The 23,304-nt window shown below is 53.5% G+C and overlaps 1 protein-coding gene across 6 annotated transcripts in view; it reads right to left on the bottom strand.

Moving 5' to 3' along the window:
• ARHGAP22 (Rho GTPase activating protein 22) overlaps positions 1-23,304 on the bottom strand; it is a 159,083-nt gene that overhangs the window by 56,990 nt on the left and 78,789 nt on the right. Inside the window, exon 4 of one of the 6 annotated variants that reach the window (XM_070433190.1) lies at positions 19,584-19,997. The exons of the other annotated variants lie outside the window; for them this stretch is intronic. Coding sequence (XP_070289291.1) covers positions 19,954-19,997 — 44 coding nt within the window. The 3' untranslated portion in view covers positions 19,584-19,953. Of the gene's footprint in view, positions 1-19,583; positions 19,998-23,304 lie in introns of those variants that run through there. 6 annotated transcript variants of the gene reach the window in all.

The raw sequence follows: 23,304 nt of genomic DNA, 5'->3' as shown, positions 1-23,304 counted from the left end.
AAATATGTGAAAACTAAGCAACTCAGTCCTAAATAAGCAAAGAAGAAATCACAAGAGAAATTTAAAAAACACTTTGAGGTGAATGAAATGAAAACACAATGTATCAAAACTTATGGGATGCACTGTGCTTAGAGAGAAACTTATAGCTATAAATGACTATATTATAAAAGAAAAATAAGTCAATAATCTAACATTACATTTTAAAAAACTAAAAAAAAGAACAGACCAAACCACAATAAACACATGGAAGGAAATAGTTAAGATTAAAGTGAAAATAAATAATATGAACACTAAAAAAGAATAGAGAAAAGTCAGTAAAAACAGAACTTCATTCTTTAAAATGATCACATTTCACTAACTGTAGCTAGACTGACCAAGACAAAAAAGAAGACTTACTAAAGTCAGGAATGCAAGAGCAGACATTACTGCCAACCTTACAAAAATAAAAAGGATTGTAATGGAATAATATATATTTTAAATATTTTTATTGATTTTAGTGACAGAAGAAGGGAGAGGGAAAGAGAGAGAAACATTGATTCGAGAGTGAAACATGGATCAGCTGCCTCCTGCACACCCCCACCAGGGATTGAGCCCTGTGCCCTGACTGGGAATTGCAACCCTTCAATGCATGGGTGATGCCCAACCAACTGAGCCACACTAGCCAAGGATCTAGGGGAATAAAATATTTTAAAAAACTGTATGCCAACAAAGTAGATGATTTAAATGAAGTAGACAGATTCCTAGAAAGACATAAATTACCAAAACCAACTCAAGAAATAGAAAAATCAAAATAAATCTTTAACAAGTGACTGAATAATTTCAACATGCCCAAAAATGTTTCACTGAGGAATTCTACCAAGCATTTAAGAAGAACTATTAGCAGACAGTTTCGCTGGTGAGTTCTACCAAGCATTTGAAGAGTGAATATCAATTGTTCACAACATCCTCCAAAAAGCAGAAGAGGAGTGAACAGCTCCCAACTCCTGGGCAGTCAAGGTTCCTCTGATAACAAAGCAAAGGCACTGCAGGAAACATCCTATGAGCACACAGAAATCCTCAACAAAACACTAGCAAATGCAATCCACGCCTCAACTGATGAATGGATAGACAAAACGTGGTGTGCTCATACTGACTATATTCAGCCATAAAGGAAATGAAGCAGCAATACATGCTATGACATGGATGAACTTGAAAACAGCTGGAAAGGGGCAGAGCCAGGACCACAGCTGGGCCTTCTGACAGCTCCTGAGGTCGGCATGCCTGTCTGGCTTACAGGTGGGGACACAGAGGCTCAGAGAGGTAACAGGGAGCCTCTGGGCTCCTGGTTAGGGCTTGGGACCAAATCCTCTGCCAGAGGCTGGTTCCTTTGTTGAAATACCCACAGGACTGCTCGCTGCTCAGGACACTTGCAAACCCTGAGCTACAGAGGGGAGGCCTTAGCACTCTGGCCCACGGGGACAGTCCTGCAGCCGAGGCTGAGTCCGCTGTGAATGCGGTCCAGTCTGAGCATTTGTGAGCAAGAAGCAATGAGATCCTGTAGGCAACCTGAACAGTCACTGGCTGCTGCTGGAGAATGGGCTGGAGCAGGGTCCAAGTTGAAGACCCACCAGGAGGCCATTGGCACTGTGGGGCAGCATGCTGATGGCTGGGCAAAGCTGCTTGGCATGGGAGACAGACAAGCAGCGGGACTCAGATGCATTCTGGAAATAGAAATGGCAGGAGTTGTGATGGCAAATTGGAGCGAAAGGACAAAATCAAGAGTTCAGAGTTGGTCTGATTAGCTTTGGCCATAGCTTGCATGTGATGGGAAAGACAGACATGATGGACAAGCCGGAGGTGATGGACAAGCCGGAGATGGGCATTGCAGAGGATTTGGGGGGCTATGTGCTTAGAGGTAACCACAGTCATCAGGGACCTGGGGGACACTTAGAGACAGAGCTCAGAAGGTGAAACAAAGAGAATTCACAGCTGAATGCAGTGTATTAAAGGGGGCGGGGTGGAGAGGGGCAAGCCAAGGAGAGGTAGGAGAAGGTGGGGGCTCTCAGGTGTTCAGCGAGCCAGGACTGGTCACCAGGTCCAGCATGGGGACAGGGATAAGTGCAGGAGAGGACAAGGGGAAGGCAGGGGAGGCAGCTTCCTGGGGACCTGGGGATGGAGAGCCGTGGGGATGTGCAGGCCTGTGCGCACACAGGGAAAGAGACTGGCTTCTTAAAAAAGGTTCTGATGAATGACTCAGGCAGGCTTGTGGGCTAATGCGGAGCCAGTGGAAGGAAGGATGCGGCTGTTGGGAAGAGAGGACATGACAGGGAACAAGATCCCAGAAGACAGAGAAGGCTCTCAATGCTGAAACCAGCAGGAGGTGTTATGGGTGAATTTGGGGATGAAGTGGCAGCAGAGGGCAGTGCTCCCCAAAGGTCTTAGGGGCCCACCAGTCTGCCAGGCACCCTCCCTGCCTTGAACAAAAGCTGCCTCAGTGCTACACTCTGAACGACTTCCTCTGAGTCTCAGCCTTGGGCCACAGTAAAAACCTGAAGAAAATGAAATTTGCCACCGAACAGACCCACCACAGAGCTCCATGCAGCAGGAGCATCTAGAACCAGCGCCCAGAAACACTGGACTCAGGCACTGTCCTCGGAGTTCAGAGCGAGCACGCCTGCCCTCTGAAGAGGGTGTCACACTTCGAACAGCAGGTCCTGCTCACCGACCTTCTTCAGAAGCCCGGACCCAGGCCTGCCCCTTTGCAACCATGTCTTGCATGTGACGGTGTGATTAATATCACAGCATCTCACACCCTGAAAAGTGCCTGTGGCCCTCCCAGGTACAAGCTGCCCAGTTGCAGCTCTGCCGCTACTGGGAGAGCCAGAGTCTCCTAGGGACAGCTAGGCTTTGGGTTTTATTTTTTTAATATATATTTTTATTGATTTCAGAGAGGGAGGGAGAGGGAAGAGAGATAGCAACATCAACAATGAGAGAAAATCACACTGATTGGCTGCCTCCTGCACACCCCCTACTGGGGATGGGGTCCACAACCTGGGCATGTGCCCTGACTGGGAATTGAACCAAGAGACCTGGTTCATGGGTCTACGCTCAAGCACTGAGCCACACCAGCTGGGCCACGCTTTGGATTTTAAAAGGATAATGACTACCCCTGGCTGGGTGGCTCAGCCGATTGGAGCATCATCCTGCACACCAAAAAGGGGGCAGGTTTGATTCCCAGTCAGGGCACATACCTGGGTCATGGGTTCCATCCCAGTCAGGGCGTACGTGGGAGGCAATCTATGGATGTTTCTCTCTCACATAGATGTGGCTCGCTCACTCCCTCCCTCCCTCCCTCCCTCTCTCTCTAAAATCAATAAAAACATATCCTCGAGTGAGGATTTAAAAAGTAAAATAAGTAACATAAGAGCGCCCAGCTGGTTTGGCTCAGTGGATAGAGCATCGGCCTGCGGACTGAAGGGCACATGCCAGGGTTTCGAGCTTGATCCCCAGTAGGGAGCAAACAGGAGGCAGCCAATGGATGATTCTCTCCCATCACTGATGTTTCTCTCTCTCTCCCTCTCCCTTCCTCTCTGAAATCAATAAAAATATATATTTAAAAAATAAATAAAAATAAAATAAGAGCATGTTGGCTAGATCCACTATGTGACTGGCATGTGATGTATTTTTGCTGCTGTCTTCATGGAATTTATGAGTTATTATTTGAGTTTTTCTACTTCAACGAGTACATTTTTACACAGGGGCAACATGGTCAAATATTCTGCTGTAAAAGTTCTGGTTCTGAAATATCCAAGGATAAAGTCAATACAACAGCTGTTGTTGTCTTGGGAAAATGTAAATCCTATCAACGACTAATGCACTCTCTTTTGACCTTTTCTTAAGTAAAATACATACACATTTCTAGTCTGGAAAGTCAGAAAGCCAAACGCATGACACACACAGACATGCACCACCCCCTGGGGAACAGGCGGACTGCATCACTGCTATGGCAACTGCATCGGTCAGCGTCTAAAGCAGCATTTCTCACAGGTGTCCGGATGCAGGAGCCCCACGCTGCTCTATGAAAAGCCAGTTCCCGGGGGACAAAGGTTTGGAGATCGTACCTACAACCCACCTGACTTGGAAATGCACAATCACAGACGTGAGTTAAAGCTCTGGGAAGTCATGCAGTGGAAAACCTTCCCAACTTTGATAACTCATGATTTCCAGGCTTATTTGACCAAGGAGTCCCTTCCCTTGTTTATGGCAGAACTCATTTTGAACAATGGTCCAAACGGTCCACTTACCTAGCCAGATCGGCCGCGAGTTCAAATTGGTTAAATGAGGCAACATCTAAACATTTAGAGATTTTATGTTAAAAAACCAAATGGCTGCCTTCTTTCCTGCCTGGCAGTGGCTGCGCCTGGGACTGGGCAGGTGCCCTCTCACCGTGGCGCTCCTGGCCCCCTGTTGTCAGTCTCGCTAATTTACAGGGGCCTGGAACCTTGTGGGCCCTTCAGACTGGTCCCTGCCCCCAGGCTGCTGGGGCCAGCAGTGCCTTGAGGCGGGTGGGAAGGTGGGTACAAGCTGGGGAACACTCCTGCACCAGGCCTGGGCACACCCCCAGAAGACAGACCTAGCAGGGGTTGCCCCTGGCTCCCCTCTGGGGCTGTGAGCAGAGTAAGTACCTACCTAAGGCAAGCCTGGCTGCTGGGACTCAGCTCCACCCCCTGCCTTGTTTGTTTACTGAGGAAGAGTCAGGACAGACCAGGGATGCTCCAGCCCAGCCAGTCTCCAGGGAAATCCTGTTGCGACTCCGCTCTGGTCCCTGCCCGCCCGCAGCCCTCTGCCCGCAGCCCGCAAGCCCGCAGACTGCGCACAGCGAGGCCCTGTGCTCAGCCCCACAGGGACAGCCAGGCAGGCCTGCCCTCAGACCCTCCAAACAAGAAGTCCCACACAATTTCTTTTCTTTTTAAAATCAAATGTTAAGATAATTGTTGCTCTGGAGCAATGAGAACCATGTGACTATTCACATTTCCTATTTGGTTTTGGCTGCAAAGTGGCTCAAAACCACAGACAATACCTTTCTGAAGGCAGGATTGACTTCTCTTTGCTCATATGTTGTGTTCTGGGTTCTGCTTAGCTTCTATTTATTCATTACACACGCGATGAGCTACCCCAAGCCCTTTGTGAAGCAAGCCTGCCCACTACGGCATCATTGCTACCACATGGACGAGAGTCCTTCAAGCTGCTGGACACTCTCACATGCCTTTTCTTTATCTAGATTCAAACTATGCTTTTCAGGGAGCAGGAACCTGGCGCCCATCTGGTAAAGCCCACACTGACCCGACAGTTTACCTGCAAGGCTTCCAATTCACCGGTCCCAGCAGTCGCATGGGAAAGTCCTGAAACACTCAGCTTTGGGGCCCGCCCCAGGTCCTGGGGCGCCCAGAGAGCTGAATCTATCTATATACCAGTATATAAAAGGCTAATATGCAAATTGTCCGTTTGGGAGTTTGATCTTGCTATGAGGTACACTGACCACCAGGGGGCAGGGCACTGAGGGAGCCAGGGAAGGAGGAGGGGAGGCCAGGGTAGGGACCCTACCCTGCAGGAAGTTTGTGCACCAGACCTCTAGTGTTTAATAAGCAGGCAGGTGAGGTTCCGGGTCAGGAGAGTTTGGAAAGCGCTGCTGAACAGGGATGTCCCCACTAAGTTTCCGAAAATCACAGGCATCATGCCAGTCAGTCAGTCCACGGTGACTCAGGGGCCCCTGCGCGAGGCTGCAGGACCTCAGGCGGCGCCAGCCACAGGGTCCTCGGCGAGCTCTCCGCGAGGAGCCTCCCCAGCCCCGCGCTCCGCTAGCCGCTCCCCTGCAGGTTCGGCCGTGGCTTTTGGAAAACTGAGTCAGGAGCCCAGAGGCGGGCAAGGAGAATGAATGGGCTGCTCCCGGCTTAAGCCGCAGGGGCGGCGCAGGCGCTGGCCGGGCTCCCCGTGCAGAGGTCCGGCCGGGCGGGCGGTGCCACGCCGCCCCAGTGGTGAACTTGGCCGACCCGCGCCACGACGGCCCTCTCCCTCCCGTCCTCCCGCCCGCAGCCCCAGACGGCGCGCGGAGCGAGGGGAGCTCCTGGACGCACACGCCGAGTTCGGAGACTCGGGACTTGCCGCCGCACCTGAGCCCTGGCCAAGCCCAGGCAGGTGTCGGGAGGCCCCGGGAAACGGCAGACAAGCCCCCGAGGCGGGGCTCGGAGCCCCGGCCGCAGCCAGAGGAGGCGGCGCCCGCTCTCCGCCCCAGCCGCGGCGCACGTGCGCCGAGAGTTACCTTTGGGCGCCCGCAGGTGTCCGCTCCAGGCCCTGCAGCAGCACAGCCCCATGGCCCCGGCGGGCGGCCAGGGCGGCGCGGACGGTGCCCAGGCGCGAGCGGGGCTGCGCGGAACCGCCAGCCCGGCCTCCCTGGCCCTCACGCTCCGTCCAGGCCCCGAGCCGCGGGCATCCCGCTCCGGGCGGACTCGGCTAATCGGCAGGAGAGCGCGCAGGTCCCGCCGCCAGCCGCCGGCCTCTCCGCGCCCAGCGCCCGCCCCGCGACCCGTTACTCTCCGGGGCGCCGAGCTGCGCGCTCCCGAGGGAAGGCCAGGGGGCGCTGTGGGAGCGCGCGGTCTCCCCTCCACACACCCCCCAGGTCCCCGGGAGCCAGCGAAGACGCGGGGGCGAAGCAGCCCTGGCGCCTAGAGCAGTGCCCGGCGTGGAGGGGACACCTGAGGGACAGTTCGTGGAGGTGTGCTTTACCCAGTGCTGTGAGCCCACAGACCTCAGACCTCAGCTCCAGCGCCCTCCTTGGAGACAGTATGGAATTTTCTGAAAATGCCGGTGGACTTGATCTTCCCTTCACTTAGGAACACCTTGCCCAGGTTTCCCCGGGCACGTGGGCAAGCGTTTCTGGGGAGTTCACACGGATAAATGGAGGTGTTGGTCCGAGGGGACTGGTGTTGTCAGTTTCAATAAGTAGCTCACATGTGACCTTCCAGAGTGATGGCACTCAAAGCACACCTTCCGGACAAAAGCACCAAATCCTCACCAGCCCTTGATCATGAGAGGTCACACCTTACAAAGCACCCAGCAAATGCCAGTCGTGCTCTAAGTTTTACATATATAAATATTTAAACATATGTATGACCTGAACAAGGTGGGGCTGAGGGATACCCACCCCCAGTCCAAAATCCACCTATAACATTTGACTCCCCAAAAACTTAACTCCCAAAGGCCTACTGTTGACGGAAGCCTCACTGATAGCATAAACTGTGATGAACACATGTTTGCATTTGCATATGTATTCTATACTGTATTCTCACATAAAAGGAACCTAGAGAAAAGAAAATGTTGCTAAGAAATCATAAGGAAGAGAACATGCAATCACTATACTGCATGTATTTCTTAAGAGAACTCCAGCTGTAAGTGGATCCATGCAGTTCAAGGGTCAGCTGTCTATCCCAGCTCATGTCAGCCTAGGAGGGTGCTGCGAAGCAGTCCCACCATTCTCTCCGTCCTGTAGACGGGGAGACCAAGCACAACGCTGTTAAATAACTTGATACCATCAGACCTTTAATTTGTGCTAAATGACATCCCTCACTTTTCAGGTGAAGCAACAGCCTCAGAGGGGAAGTGACGCCCCGAACTCACATAGCCAGGGTGGGGTTGCCTGGGAAACCCTTTCTTTTTCCTCTACTATGTGGTTGGAGGGTGCAGGTGAGCGCAGCCAGTCACTCTGGAGGTCAGAGGATGGGTCGGAGCAGAGCGCGGACACCTTTCTTTCCTGTCTGTGCTGTGCGGGTCTACGAGGCCTCGGAAAACACTCGGGAGGAAACCAGGAAACCAAGGTGGTACCTTCTGGGCCTCAGAGTCTGGGGAGAGGGCGAGTGGCAGGGATGGATGGAACGAGTGACGAGGGACTTTACTGTTCTTACAGTGCTCCAATTTCTTAAAAGGAAGGTACATTAGTAATCAAACAATCAGATGAGAGAAATTGTTTCCAGTGTCTGGCACTAAGAAGGGTTCTTAATACCAGGTTCCTTCCTACTCCTCCAGTTCCTGGGATCTCTTCCTGCCCCTGGAGCAGGACTGTAGTCAACCTCTGATGGCTTTTTCCCCCTTCCACCCACCCGCAACCCATCTTGGGAAAACCAGGTGGGCTGGGGGGAAAGGGTGTCAGGGCCGGCCTGAGGCCAGGCTGCCAAGGCCTGGAGCAGAAGAGTTAAATGGCCTGTGGGGAGGGAGGGAGGGAAGAATGACTAGGAGCAGGAGAGAGGTTTTCCCAGGAGTTAAGTCTTATTCAAAGGAGAGATTAACAGCAGCCAGGCAGATGTCTGCCTCCCTTTCTTTTAATTCTCCAGAAACACCAGGCTGAGGCTTCTTTGGGGGAGGCAGAGGGTGGCTCTGCCCTGGATCCGGAAAGAAAGATGTTTTCACTTCAGGACATGTGGGCGGGGCTTACAGAGGGGGAGTAACAGACAAAACAGAGAGACCTGACTTCTGATCGCTGCCAAGTCAGTTTAAACAGTTTCAGCGCCAGGCAAGATGACTGAGTCACAGCCGGCTCAGTGAGGCCCCACGAATTCCAAGCTGGAGTTTGCATTCAGGGAGAGCATGTGTGGGGAGCCAGCCCCCAGTGATTGTCCGACGGCCAAGTCCTACATTTGGAAAGGAAGATTTAAAAGAAAACATCACAGCGGCCACTGTGGGCTCTTGTTTATCTTCCTAAAAGGAAGTAGAAAAGTGGGATCATTTCAAACGAGCCTATTGCAGAGGGTCAGCACCCTCACTGAACTGCCCAAATGCATTTTGGGATACTTAACTTTTCAAAGTGGCTTTAAATACCAACTCCCAGGGCAGTTTAGGAGTTAGAAAGCAAGGCAAGAGCTTCTGTTATTATTGCTTTTGGTTTCACAGTTTACTTCCTCCGTGTACATTGTCTTTTCATGCTTTCCAGTTGTGTGTCTATTTCCCGAAAGGGAAGGAAAATAGCATTTGCTACATGCTTCCCACCAGGCAATTCACCAATGCTGTTTATCTCAGTTACCACAGGACAAGCCCATGAGGTAGATGCCATTGGATTTGATTTATAGAGGAAGAAACTAAAGCTCATGGGGATAAAGGGAGTTGCTGAAGATGAATTAAGTGATAAATGTCAGAGCCAAGATGGATGGTGGATGGATGGATGGATGGATGGATGGATGGATAGAAGGATGGATGGATGGTGGATGGTGGATGGTGGATGGTGGATGGATGGTGGGTGGATGGTGGGTGGATGGATGGGTGGATGGGTGGATGGATGGAAGGATGAATGGATGGATGGATGGATGGTGGATGGATGGATGGATGGATGAACGTATAGTGAATGAATGGTGGATGGATGGTGGGTGGATGTATGAACATATAGTGGATGGATGGTGGGTGGATGGATGGGTGAATGGAAGGTGGATGGATGGGTGGATAGATGAATGAATGGATGGATGAATGAATGGATGGATGGTGGATGGATGGATGAATGTATAGTGGATGGATGGTGGGTGGAAGGATGGGTGGATGGAAGGTGGATGGATGGGTGGATAGATAGATGGTGGATGGATGAATGAATGGATGGATGGTGGGTGGATGGATGGATGGATAGAAGGATGGATGGATGGTGGATGGATGAACATATAGTGGATGGATGGTGGGTGGATGGAAGGTGGATGGATGGGTCGATAGATAGATGATGGATGGATGGTGGATGGATGGATGGATAGAAAGATGGTGGATATTTGGATGAATGGGTAGTGGATGGATGGTGGGTGGATGAATGGGTAGTGGATGGATGGTGGATGAATGGATGTATGGGTGGTGGGTGGATGTGTAGCTGGATGGATGGATGGGTGGCATTTCCCCAGTTAGGTGGAGTCATGAGCTGCAATTGGAAAAGCACCTACTGAACATGGGATTTGCCTAAAAATCAAACTTCCTGAACATAGCTCTGCCCCCGGAATTGATCATGATCCCACCCATCTTGAATTGAGCCACAATGTGAGGATCAGTCGGTGCTGCAAGGCTCTCGCTGAGCTTCAGCCATTCACCTCCAGAAGAGTGACCAGGGCGGGGCCTCTGGGGCATCTTCCTGAGCTGGAGGGCTGGTGTCCTCCAGACCCCAGGGAAGCGGAGCCGGAGCCGGGGTGGCATCCTGGAGTGGGGTGGGCCCAGGAGAAGGGCTGAGTCCAGCTTCGGAGGAACAAGGCTGTGTAGGGCAGGGGCTACCCCCGCCACCCAGAGCTCTCCCCCTGCTGCTTTATCCTATGTCTCTGGGAGTCCCCCAGTTTAGCAGGGTTGTTTCTAGGGAGGCCACTGCTGCTGCTGGGGTCCCTGCCCTTCCAGATACGTCCCAGGCCATGTGGGGATTTGCTTAGGAGCCTCGGGACCTGGCCTTGCTACCTCCCTGCAGGAGCTGGCTGCTCCTCCTCACACAGAGCTAAGGTCCCTTCATGGGATCATCTCAAGGTGTGAGCTCAGCCCCGGAAGCTCAGCGGACGGGGGGAAATGGGGACATGGCATCTTAGTCACAGGTGTGTAGCTTTGGAGGATATGATGATCATTCATTCATTCTTTCATCGTGTATGCATCCATGTCCCACATCATGACTCCGCACACTGAACACCTGAGAAAGCCCAGGGCCTGCACTCTGGGGAGGCCTGGAGGTCACTCTGGGAGCTCCAGGGACAGTGACCCCGTGACAGAGGAGAGGTCACTGAGATTAGAGTGGAGAAGGAGACATGAGAGTCGCACCTTGGAGGATGGCACAGGAACGGTCCTCCAACGGGCAGTATTCTGTTTAGGAACGTGGTTTGGGGGAGGGTCGAGCACAGGGCTCTTAGGGGAAGGGACACGCTGCTGCCTGTGATTCTGGCTGGTTGGCCCAGCCCCAAGTGAAGTGGGGACTGGAAGGGGCTCCAGACCACAGGGAAGAAAGCTAAGAAACAAAAGGCCTGAGCCAGGTGAGAGTCAGAGGCGATGGAGACCAGGTGGAGTTGTGCTAGTGGGCGGCCTCGGTGACCCACGCTCCCCACTTCTCACCCCCACGTGGCTCTGAGTCCTGGAGTCTGGGCTGCCCTGTGACGGGCTGTAGCCAATGAAGGTGAAAGAAGGGGTGCTGGCCAGTCCGGGCCATATCCTAAGAAGCGCGGCCGTCCTGTGGAGGCCTTCCAAGGAAAGCCACTGCCTTGTGAGCAGCGGAACCATCCTGAGACCACTGTGCCCGGAAGCCAGCCTAGCAGTGTGGAGAGGCCACAGGGAGAACGGAGAACGGAGGTGCAGTCTGGCAGCTGCTTCTTCAGTCATGTGACTGAGGCCACCCCAGCAGCGAATCCTCCAGCTGATACCTGAGAGCAGAGCCCAGCTGTCCCTGCGAGCCCCGCCCACGGCAGAACAGTGAGCAAATGAAAGGTTTCAATCCCAACACTTTGGGGCGGATTGCTGTGCAGGAATGCAGGAGTAATGCATTCACTAATAGCTAACACCCCCCGGCCCTGATGGCGAGCCAGGCTCAGAGCTGGACATCCATTAGAGTTGAGAGCAACACTATGCATTCGGCGTCATATATTTCCACTCTAAAGAGGAAGACACTGAGGCACACAGAGGTGAAGTAATTTGCACAAGGTGACACAACTGATTTCATCAACCCCTCTCCCTCTCCCTCATCAAGCATTGTAGTTGTTATTCACTTTACACACCCATTGTTTGATTTTTTTATGAAGTATATGACACTGGGAAAGGTAGAGTCTGAAATAAGCCCACACTGCTTGTGCTGGAAAAGGCTATGAATCCCATAAGGACTTTCTCTTTCTCTTAATGAGACTTAAGGCACATTTTCCTTTTTCAATTGGCTACCAGGAAGCTCAAGGCAAATTTAAAGTTTGACTTTGGCCCCCTGACCAGTTTGGCTCAGTGGATAGAGCATCAACCTGCAGACTGAAAGGTCCCAGGTTCGATTCCGGTCAAGGGCATGTACCTTGGTTGCGGGCACATCCCCAGTGGGAGGTGTGCAGGAGGCAGGTAATCGATGTTTCTCTCTCATCGATGTTTCTAACTCTCTATCCCTCTCCCTTTCTCTCTGTAAAAAATCAATTAAAAAAATATTTAAAAAAAAAGTTTGACTTTGGCAAGTGTGAAGGTCCTAAAGTATGCCTTTATATTGAGCTTTGCTTCCTGATTTTGCTTTTCTACTTTTATTTGCATTTGTCTCAGGTCCTTAATTTTTTAATTATTTTATTTTATTTTTTAATCCTCCCTGAGGATATTTTTCCATTGATTTTTAGAGAAAGTGGAAGGGAGAGGGAAAGACAGAGAGGAAAATTGATGTGAGAGAGACACATTAATTTGTTGCCTTCTGCACGAACCCAACCAGAGCCAGGGTCGGGGAGGCTACTGCAACCAAGGTACATGCCCTTGAGCGGAATCAAACCCGGGACCTTTTGGTCTGCAGACCGACGTTCTATCCACTGAGCCAAACAGACTAGGGCCAGGTCCTTAATTTTTTAATTACCATTGTATTATCTTTATTTCATTCTAAGTGTTCTCACTAGAAGCCATTTCAAATATTTGGTGGAGTAACATAGGAGTATGAGGTCTAAGTAAATAAGTGAATGTAATACATTCTATTCTAAAACAGGAGCTAGTTATTTTTTCCTAAGGGGCCGATAGCCGTACAGTCAGCTACCCAACTCAGCCCCTGTACCGTGAAATTAGCCTCAGACAGTACAGTGGGTCGGGCTGTATTTCAGTAAACTTTATTTGCCAAAGCAGGTAGTTAGGCAGACTTGGCCTGTGGGCTGTACCTGGTTGGCAGCCCTCTGGCTGGAAGAATTTTAGAGCATTTGGAAGTACGTGGCTCAGAAAAGAGTGAGCTCCCATCTCTGAGACGCCTGGTTTCCACTTCTGGTGACAGACGGGGAGAAGCAGCTCCACACACAGTCTGCACAGGCCTCTGGAGAGAGGCCTGCAGTGCTGGAGGGGACAGGCCAGCAGAGCAGGCCCTGAGGTCTGCCAGCGAGTGCCCTTCTCCCCTCCTCTGTCTTGCCCACTCCTCAGGGAGGAGGCACAGGGGGCAGAGCCCTAGCCGTTCCCCAGCGCGGGCCAACGGGCCTCCGGCTGCTGTGGCCGTTATTCATGGAAGGAATGTGTCTGCAGCTCCAAATTCCCACAGAGAAAGACAAGGGGAATCGTTGGGGAGAAATTCCTGGGCCACATTTTTCTTGCTGTTCATGTGGCCTGAAGCCATTGAACTTGGCTAGACTGCCCAGAGAGGGATTTTACACACCCATTGTCCTTGCCCAAAGTCTCCCCTCCCCCTGGCCCCCACCTGCTCTTTCCACTGGCCCTTCTTTCCTCCCTCTCCCCAGGAGGCCTGCGGCCTGGGAAAGAGCAGGCGCCATGGCCATGGCCCTGAGGACTTTTGCTCCCTGCTCAGCAGGGACTGGGTTACTGCAGCAGAGACTTCTGAAGGGTGGTGGGCACTTCCCAGCGGCTGGGATGGCCTCAGGCCTTCCAGGCACCACAGGGGCAGGAAAGGTCCCAGCTGCTTGACCGAGCGGGGAAACTTGCTCCAGTAATAAGAGCAGCACAGATTGAGCACCTACTGTGTGACAAGCACTATTCTGAGAATTCTACATGTATTAACTCACCAACCCCACAAGAGGGATCAATCAGTGGGGAGGAAGGGAGCCCGATTACAACCCCTGATTGGGAAAGTGAGGACAGCGCTGTAAGTGACTCACCTGGGTCCCACAGCTAGGAAGTGGGAGATACGGGGTTTGAACTGAGGCGTCTGGCCGCAGTGGAACTCTGACCTCTCATATCGGTGTGTGATCCCCACAGCTCAGCAGTCCTACAAATACTGCCCTGGTGGCATGTTCCAGCAGTCATGCAAAAATCCAGGGGCAAAGCGTTTGCATAGACAGGACCTGCAGCCCTTTGAAGGCGCCCAGCATCCCTGTGTGCCACAGAAGACAAGACCCACACGGCTGGGGACTCAGCACTGTGAACTGGGGGGTTACCCAGTCCTTCCCATTGTCACCATTGGTGCCGCAGCTGCTGACAGCGCCAGGGACCACAGTTACTCAGTGAGTCTTTGATTTGCAATGGGCCAGCACCCAGGTTTGGTGTTTACGTACATACACTTACATACACGTATCTCACAGACTGAGTGTTGACACCCCCACGTCACAGATAAGGAAACAGGCACATTAATCAGCTAGTTAATGCTCGCTGCTGTAGCAAACTGCAAACGCTCACGGGCTTAACCCTATTGAAAGGGTGAGGGCTATGCGCTCCCCCCCATCTTGCCTGTATCCTCCATGTTGGGGCCACGTGTAGCCTTCTTCCCGGAAGCCCAGGCCTCTGCTGGCCGCGCCCGGGATTTTAAACTAACCAATGACAATCAAGGGAAGTGCGCGCCATAGATATGACCACATCCTGTGTAACAAGACCCGGCTCACGCCTGGCCAATCGGCAGGGCCCACAATCCCCTTGCGTCACCCCCCTATTTAAGCCGGATTTTCCCATGGGAGGGCACTCTCTCTTCCTGTCGCCGGGCCGGCCGGGAGCAGGGCCGGGCCGGCTGGGAACGGGGGTCGGTCTAGCTAGCCCAAAAATAAAAGGTCCTTCTGCTGTTGCATCGAACTGGCTCCCAGTGTGGAATTTTTGGGGATCTTGGAATCTGGGCATAACACCTATAAGGATTCTTTCTTGCTCATGTCACCTCTTGTGTACATCAGTCTAAAGGAGGAGGAGGAGGGAGAGGCCTCTGCTCCACAAGGTCATGCAAGGACTCAGGCTGCTCCGAGGACCTCCATGTCTTCCTCTGAGTCCTCCCCATCTGCTTTGTCAGAGGGGAGAGGGATCGGGGACCTCTGGGAGTTTTAGGGGCTCTGACTGCCTCCATCAGCTCTCCCACTGTGAAAGAATGTAGGGGGCTAGCAGCCTGACTCTGTACCTAGTTAATCAGTATCTGAATGCACATTCTTGTCAGCCTGTCATCAAGTCACTGCCCCTTCCTTAGTTATCTGGTCTTGCAAGGCCTGTTTACCTAAATACTCCCAATTTACAAGGGCCATAAACCAAGGATGTAACAGCTTAGCTAGAGGGAGGTCACTGGTGCCAGTCAGGCATTTAGATACAATCTAAATTCCCCCTCTGACTGACTCAGGAGGGGCTGTGAAAGCCCACCACAGAAGCTCCGTAGATAGGAAACAAACTTAGGGATATATATAAGGAGAAATTTCATCGTATAAGTTGTTCAGGCTTTAGATCTTTGAATCCCCTGAGCCAGGAGTGCTGCTTTCAATAAAGGTTTTCTTTCCTGATACCTCCGAGTGTTCAGCTGTCCCTTCTTCCGTGCCAGTTCCACACCACCACCACATTCCACTGCCCACAGTTCAGTCCTGCCGCCTGTCCTATTGTGGGGAGGCTGGGGAATGGAGTCAGTCTGTCCAGCCACAGGGAGTGGAGCCAGTTTGGCTGTCCCCTGGGCTCAGAGGGATGAGCTGCTGTGAGGGGTGGTTGGCCACATACTGCCTTGACTGAAGCCAGCTCCAAAGCTGTTTGAACTGAATCCCAGTTTCCTCCATCTTGACAGATGCCGTCCTCCACGGGGCCATGATGGGCAGCGGGTCCTGAAGCGCGGTGAGGGTAGGTGGAACTAACAGCTAGAAAGAGCTTGACACAGTTCCCACAGCCTTCCCTTCCCTGGTGGAGCTGGGGCCAGGGATGAGGTGTTGGGCGGAGGGCCCATTCCCACAGAGCTGTGACCTCATTGCCACTCCCCAGGCCCGCTGGGGAGGGCCAGCCGTGCCCACCACCCACCTTCAAATGGAAGAGTGGAGCCCTCTTCCCCTCTGGCAGTGGGGGCGAGATTCCAGCCTGCGGAGGAGGGCAGGAGGGCGTGCCGCCACCTAGCGGTGGAAGGAGAAACTGCAGAACACCCGCCTCGCTTCCGCTTCTCGTGAGCAAGTATCCAGGCCACTTCTCTCCCATCCTAACGCCAGCAGCCTGCTGAACAGAGGCTGGCCTTGGCCATGACAGAGCGCAGATGCCCGGGTGGGCGACGTCCTGCTCCCAGGGTTTTGCTGTGGAAGCAGCAGCCCCTCCAGGGAGTTCAGACCAGGCCTCAGCCTTCTGCTGTGTGGAGGGAACCCTGCCACCTAAGGCAGGGCTGGGTAGGACTGTGGATTCCCTCCCCTGTCACTCCCACAGGGTGCAGGCTGCCCTGGATGGTGGATGCTGGCCTTGGTAGTGGCAGTGAGATTACAGCTCCGTGGGAATGGGCTGCTGGGTACCCTGGAAATAGCCCCATGGGAACGGAGAGGGCCACCAAGTCTCCCAGGGACAGCCCCAACAGCACATGGCTTCCTGCTTGGGGAGGGGGTCCATACGCTCTGGGCGCCCCCCCTGTCAGATCACCACAGGTATGCGCACACACACACACAGACATACACGATTTAGGGGTGAGCTGGCTTCAGCTGGCCTGGCCAGACCCCAGTCTCATGTCTGATAACTCCTGAGGACCACTGCTCCTCACCTCCCGTTCCTCAGGACCAGGCGGCTCACTAACCCCCAGGGCTCTGCTTCCACGGCCTCCCTCGCGCTCCCTGAGCCACCCAACGGGCATCCGAACACCGAATGCCAAGATGCATTGTTCAGACTACGGACTCCAACCCACTAGGGGTCATGAGCGCAACTCAGTGGGCCTCCACCCGTGTTTTTAAAAATGAGGTAGAATCACAGACTAGAAAATGCCAGTGGGTGCCTCTTGCAGAAGCAGTAGCATCTCAGAACCCTTGCTTCAGTGTGTGCCTGTGTCCTGGGGTGGGATGTGATGCTTATCTCTTGTCAAAAAGTGTGAGGACACTGTGCCGGTGTGCCCACCTCGAAGCTTCCAGAGCGCTTGGGCTCCGCGGGACAGTCAGCTCACCAACATCTCCTCCTTCCTCAACTCACCTGACATATCCCCCGTCAGCGGCAAGCCAACCAAGGGCACCCTCTTTGCCAAGCCACTCAGATGCGCAAAACAGAGCCCACCACCACCCGCCACCACAGGTCCTGCTGCACAGGGATCCCAGGGCGCCGCTGCGGATTGGCTGGCATTTGCATGCCCATGAGGATCCTTCTCAGAACAGAGGTCAGCTTCTCTCAATTCAGAAAGAACAGGAAGGAGCAGCCGGCTCTGCACAAGCCTCTGTGCGGCTCTCCCAGGGCTGGGCTGACGGCATGTCCACACCTGGCAGACAGTTCTTCCCTTCTCCAACACGGTTCCTTCAACAGTTATGTTTGGGGTGCCACTCGGTGCCACAGACTGGAGCCCCTGCCGGACACCCCTCTAACCCTGGGCTGGTGAGGAGTGGTGCTGACTGGGGGCTTCTTCCTTTCAGAGGAAGGTGCTGCCCACTGTGGGCATGTGGCAGCCTGGCCCCCCCACTCCAGCCCAGTGCCCCCCACTCTAGCCCGGTCCCCCTACTCCAACCTGCCCCCCCACTCCTGCCTGTTCTGCCTGGCCCCAGGTGGGACGGAAAAGGCGGGCCCTCCATGATGCGGGTATTCTCCATCATGCCTACTCTGCTGGTTCTCACATGTTCTGAGCACCTGCTATGTACCAGGCACTGCTGTGTCTCGCCATCCCTGCCAAGGCCTATCAAGGCCGTTCTTGTCACCATCCCTGAGGCACAGGAAGATGAGGTGACTTCCAAGGCAGAGTGCACAGCCAGGAAAAGCCAGGTCCTCCTGCGTCTCTCAGCCGCCTGCACTCGGTTCCTCCCACTGCACCGCAGGCACAGGCGGCACCTGGAAGTCGTCAGGTGGTGGTGCCGGGGAATGGTGGGCCAGCAGGAGCAGCATGGCCCTGCCCACATGCAGGGAGGGGCTGGGCAGGGAAGGGTTCAGGAAGATGGGGGCCTCCAGGGGAGGAGGGGAGGAAGATGAGCCAGGTCCTCTGGTTTCAGCTCCCGTGGGCTGGATTCCAAGGTCAGGGAAAGTGGCACCCTGCTGTGAAGGGCCAGAGGCCCTGCAGCTTAGCTTCCCACTTGACAAGTGCATCTTTTTCTCAGCCGCCATACCAAATAGCCACACACTGGGGGCTTGAACAACAAGGTTTGTTCTCCGGAGTTGTGGCGGCCAGGAGCCCGAGCGAAAGTGGTCGGCAGGCTGCTCCCGCTGAGGCTTGGGGGCTCCCTTCCGGGCGTCTCCGCAGGCTCCCGTGTTGTGGGAAACCAGGGCATTCTTTCCCTTGTACCCACCTCACTCCCATCTCTGTCTCCACCTCCACAGGGTCTCTCCTGTGTGTCCACATTTCCCTCTTCTTACATGACACCGGGCACTGCATGCAGGTCCACCCCCCTCCAGACCTCACCTTAACAACTGCACGGCAAAGGCCTCATTTCCAAATCAGGTCACCCCGAGGCTCCCAGTGCGCATCCATTGTGGGCGAACATTATTCAATGAGACCGAGACCTCCCTCCTTCCCAGCCACCTCCTCAGCTGTTTCCTCCCAGCAGCTCAGCGGATGGATGAGCCGCAGGGAGACCTGTGACCTGATCCAGAGGTGTCTCTGACCTTCAGGAGAATGTCCACATCTGGTGCACTTGACCAATGAGAACGCCAGTTTTTAACATTCTTTATTCCAGAAGAATGTGCTTTTAGCTATTTATTTACTTGTAAAGAATGGTTTTATTGATTTTTAGAGACAGAGGAAAGGAGAGAGAGAGGCAAAAATATCAATGTGAGATCGGTTGCCTCCTACACTCCCCCCCCCCCGCCCCTCCCCCCCCCCCCCACCATTTCTCCCCTCCCCTCTCCTCACACACACACACACACCACCACCAGGGATCTAGCCCACAACCTGGCTATGTGCCCTGACTGGGAATCGAACCAGAGACCTTCTTGTGCAGTGGTTCTCAACCTTCCTAATGCCGCGACCCTTTAATACAGTTCCTCATGTTGTGGTGACCCCCAATTTCATTGTTACAAATTGAACATAATTAAAGCATAGTGATTAATCACAAAAACAATATGTAATTATATACGTGTTTTCTGATGGTCTTAGGCGACCCCTGTGAAAGGGTCGTTCGACCCCTAAAGGGGTCACGACCCACAGGTTGAGAACTGCTGTTCTAGTGCATGGGATGACGCTCAACCAACTGAGCCAGACCAGCCAGGGGCAGAATAATGTGTTTTTTTAAAAAATGCTGAATTTCAGGTGTTTTGGTGATTTTTATTTTTATTTTTTTAAATATATTTTATTGATTTTTTACAGAGAGGAAGGGAGAGAGATAGAGAGTTAGAAACATCGATGAGAGAGAAACATCGATCAGCTGCCTCCTGCACATCTCCCACTGGGGATGTGCCCACAACCCAGGTACATGCCCTTGACCAGAATCGAACCTGGGACCTTTCAGTCCGCAGGCCGACGCTCTATCCACTGAGCCAAACCGGTTTCGACCAGTGATTTATATTTTTAAATATGAATTATTTACACTCAAGGATCCGCTACAGTAGATGTGAGGATCCCGTAGAGGACTTGTTGCAAAGTGGTTTCTACTCCTCGTAGCCCAGGGCAGTGAGCCCAGGGGCCTCTGTCTTAACCTAAATCCTTTTTGTGGTTCAGAGACTTTTCAAACCGGGGAATTCAAACACAACGGCCTGCCGGCCAGGGAAGTGTTCCAGGGGACCTGCTGGGACCTCCCCCTGCCCAGGAGAGGAGGGCAGGAGCTGGAGACTGGTTCAAATCAACCCAGAGCTCATGACTAATGAAAAGATGCCGTCTTCCTCCCCCCTAAGGAAGTAGTCGGTCCCTGCCAACAACAAAAAAGGAGGAAAGAAAACCCCCTAAAGTACCGAACACGAACTGGGGCCTTTTGAAGATGAAGAACTTAAAGGGCAATATTTGGAGTTAGCTTGGAATTCAGCTCAGGAGAATCTTTTCAGCAGTGTAGAGTAAATTTTTATAGCATCTAGAAAAAATGAGCACAAAATGCACTCAGTATCAAAAAATAACATTAAAAAACGATTATTTCATTTCAAGTGTTCATTATTATTAAATTTTTCTTTATTTTATAGGGTTTGGCTTGTTATTTTAAGTAATATTTTATTACTATCACCTGCTAGTAATCCTATGCGAAGGGTAAGTGAACAGCTTCGTAGTGAAGTGGTCACGACTTCGCTAGTGGGTGCCACCGCGGTGCTTTGGCTCCGTTCCCTCCGAGCCAGTGAAGGCGCGAGGTCCCTGCACAACACGGACGCGCCACCGAGCCGCGGGGCGTCCTCTCGCAGGCCGCGCCAGCCTTCCCTGTCGTTCTGATTTTAGTGCATGTGCGGAGCACAGAAGGTAATATTTTTAATGTTTCTATTTCATAGGCTCTGTTTTCACTTCATGCTTTTAATATGCATACAGCTTTATTTGAAATGTATAGAATATTTAGCTCACTGAATTTAAAATTTTTACTTTTCTGCATACCTTTTAAAGGAAAATATTGATAACGTTGATATTTTAAAAACCCAGGGGATCAATACCTGCATTCCTGTGGTTAGTTTGCTGTGGCAGCTGCAGTTACTCATGCAAACCACGTGCCAGCACGGTGCCTGCTTATTGCTCACGTTGGGCCATTTTACGGGTGAAAGCCGGGACCCAGCCCTGGGACAACAGTGGGACTGACACCTCGCCCTCAAGCCAACCCCACGTGACAACTAACTGGGGCATCACCGGGTTCGGCCCAAACACAGTGCCTATCATTTTCTAGCCGTCTTTGATTTTGAGTTTTTATTATCTACAACATCAGGGCTCAGAGACTCAAACCCTTATCGCGGGATCAGTTGAGTGACATAACCTGGGAGAGAGAGTTGGGTGGAATGGGGCAATCGGGAGAGAGGATTCTGGCCGAACGCAGAACAAACTCTGTCTAAGGGGCAGGCAGGTCTCTCGGGTGGACACTCACTGGGGCGAGGCAGGAGCACAGCTGAGGGTGGCAGAGCTGAGCATGCCTCCTGCCCGCCCGTGCAATCCCCATCACTGCCCGGGTCCTCCCAACAGCCGGTTTTGGTTTTAACCATCCCTCCTGCCAGCCGACGGTTCCAACAGCGGAAGCCCAAGCCTCTGCACACATCCAGACCCTGTGGGACCTGGCCCCTGCCAGCCCTCCCACCCTGGCTCCTGCCTGCCCTCCCACCCTGGCCCCTGCCTGCCCTCCCACCCTGGCCCTCTGCTCCCGTCTCCCGCATCTCGAGGGCTCTGCGCCTGTGAACTCTGCCCCCTCTTCTGGAGCGCCTGGGCATGCCCTCTCCTGCTCGCCCATCTGGGTAATTTTTACTTTCCCATCAAGGCTTGGTGAAACCCTCCCTAACCACCTAGGCAAGCACCTCACCCCCCACCCCCCAGGCCTCACCCTAGGGACACCTCCGTGTGAGCACTTACCACGGGGTGTTGGGATTGTTTCCTTACAGGTAACAGCTAAGCAGTCACTGTTATTATCCAGAATGACGCTCAGCAGAGACTGCAGAGACGGGTATACCAGCATGAGCCAGGCCACGGTCTCCTGCCTCCTCCCACTCCAGGCAGCTGCTCTGTCCTCATCCCAGTTTACAAAAGCTGAGGCCGCTCGGCGCGGGCATGGCCTGTCCTGGGCAGGGCCGAGCTCCTGTCCGGTTCCCGGACCCTCACAGAAAACAGGGGCGAACAGGGAGCCGGGCCAGCCTTGCTCTGACTTCCTCCCTGGAGCCTTCCATCTGCGTGCAGACCTTTCCTGCTCGGGAGCATCCGCATCCCACTCCCTGGGTACAAGTGCCCATCTCCCTGTCTCCCTGGGGTGCCACTGCTCGCTTGGCTGTGCCATCCTCACCGCCTACTGTGGCCGGTGCCCACCAGGTGCTGGGGAGCAGGTGGAGGCCCCAGCAGCTCAGGGAGGGAGTCAGCCCGGAGCCTGGTGGACAGTAGGGGCCTCCGAACTGGGTGCTTCCCTGGATGAGGCTGCTGGGAAGGTGCCGGCCGGGGCCGGGCCGGCTGTGGCCGTGGAAAGGCCAGCAACCTGGCCCTTGGCCTGGCAGAAGCAGGACCTCAGACTGCGCCTGGGGCCTGCACATTGATGGAGACCCACCTGTCTCTCCTGCCCCCACTGAAGGCACCATGTACTCTGGGCTCCTGCTTCCACTGTCAGCCGCCTGGGTGGCAAGGCCTGTGCAGCCGCCAGAGTGAGCAGGCCTGTCCTCAGCGGTCCGACGTTGTCAGGGGCGAGCATGCGGCCTAAACATGCCATGAGACTGGGGACCCCCAGCGAGTGAGGCCAGGACTGAAGGTCAGGCAGGACTCAACCCTGGCACCTACGCCTTCTACACTCAGCTCTCCAGCTCCCATGATTCCCTGGCCGCAGCCGCTGGCCACGGCCCTTCACCCGAGTTGGCCAGAGGGGGCTTCTGCTACCTGCATGGGGACCTTGAAAGACGCCCAGCACTGGAGGAGGCTGCTCCCCGGAAAGACTGAGGGCCCTGGCTCCCTGTAGTGAACTGCCTGCTTCCCTGGGGGCACCGTGCGGGCACTGCCCGTGGGATGTCAGCAGTGACTTACTCTGCTCTATTGATTGCCTGCTTCTTCCCTTCAGACAAGCACCTCATGGGTTAGCAGCGCTTTCTGTCCAGAGTGCTGAGCAGGCCTCTCCACTCCCTGCCTGTTCCCGGGGATTCAGAGGGAGGCCTATGCCGGGCCTGTGGCCAGATGCTGGCACTGCCAAGCAGTGAGTACCTGGGAGGCCAAGAAGATCGAGTCTGCAAGGGAAAGAGCTGCCGAAGGCTGGAGTGGGCGGTGTTTGCCAGGTAAAGCTGCTCCCCAAGCACAGTGCATGTTGATTTTCCCACACCACCACGCAGCTCCCAGACACCGCTGTCCTACAGTTCAGCTCAGTTCTGTCTGCAGGAACCGCGATTTCCAACCCTTTCCTCTCATGGCACATAAACCAATCACTAAAATTCTGCAGCACACCAAAATATATTTGTTGCCGATCTGACAAAAATAATAGGTATAATTTTGATCCATCTACACTGGATGGCTAGTGTGTGGCTGTTGCCATTTTTTAATTTGACATTCTGAGTCAGGGGTGGGGGACGTCTGGCCCGAGGGCCCGGGAGATCATTTGGTCTGGCTCAGGCATTAGGGCTGAGTTCATGAAATGTTTGACCAAATAGAGCAGGCTGATTTTTAAGCTGATAATTTTTATGGCTCGCGAATTGATGTTATAAACATTCAAATGGTCCTTGTTAGAGAAAAGGTTCCCC

Source organism: Myotis yumanensis, unplaced genomic scaffold, assembly GCF_028538775.1.
Source record: "Myotis yumanensis isolate MYYU_CA2020_CCGP unplaced genomic scaffold, mMyoYum1.0.hap1 SCAF_13, whole genome shotgun sequence".
Taxonomy (NCBI): Eukaryota; Metazoa; Chordata; class Mammalia; order Chiroptera; family Vespertilionidae; genus Myotis; species Myotis yumanensis.
Note: the sequence above shows the minus strand (reverse complement) of the source record. Positions and strands in the feature narration are given on the sequence as shown.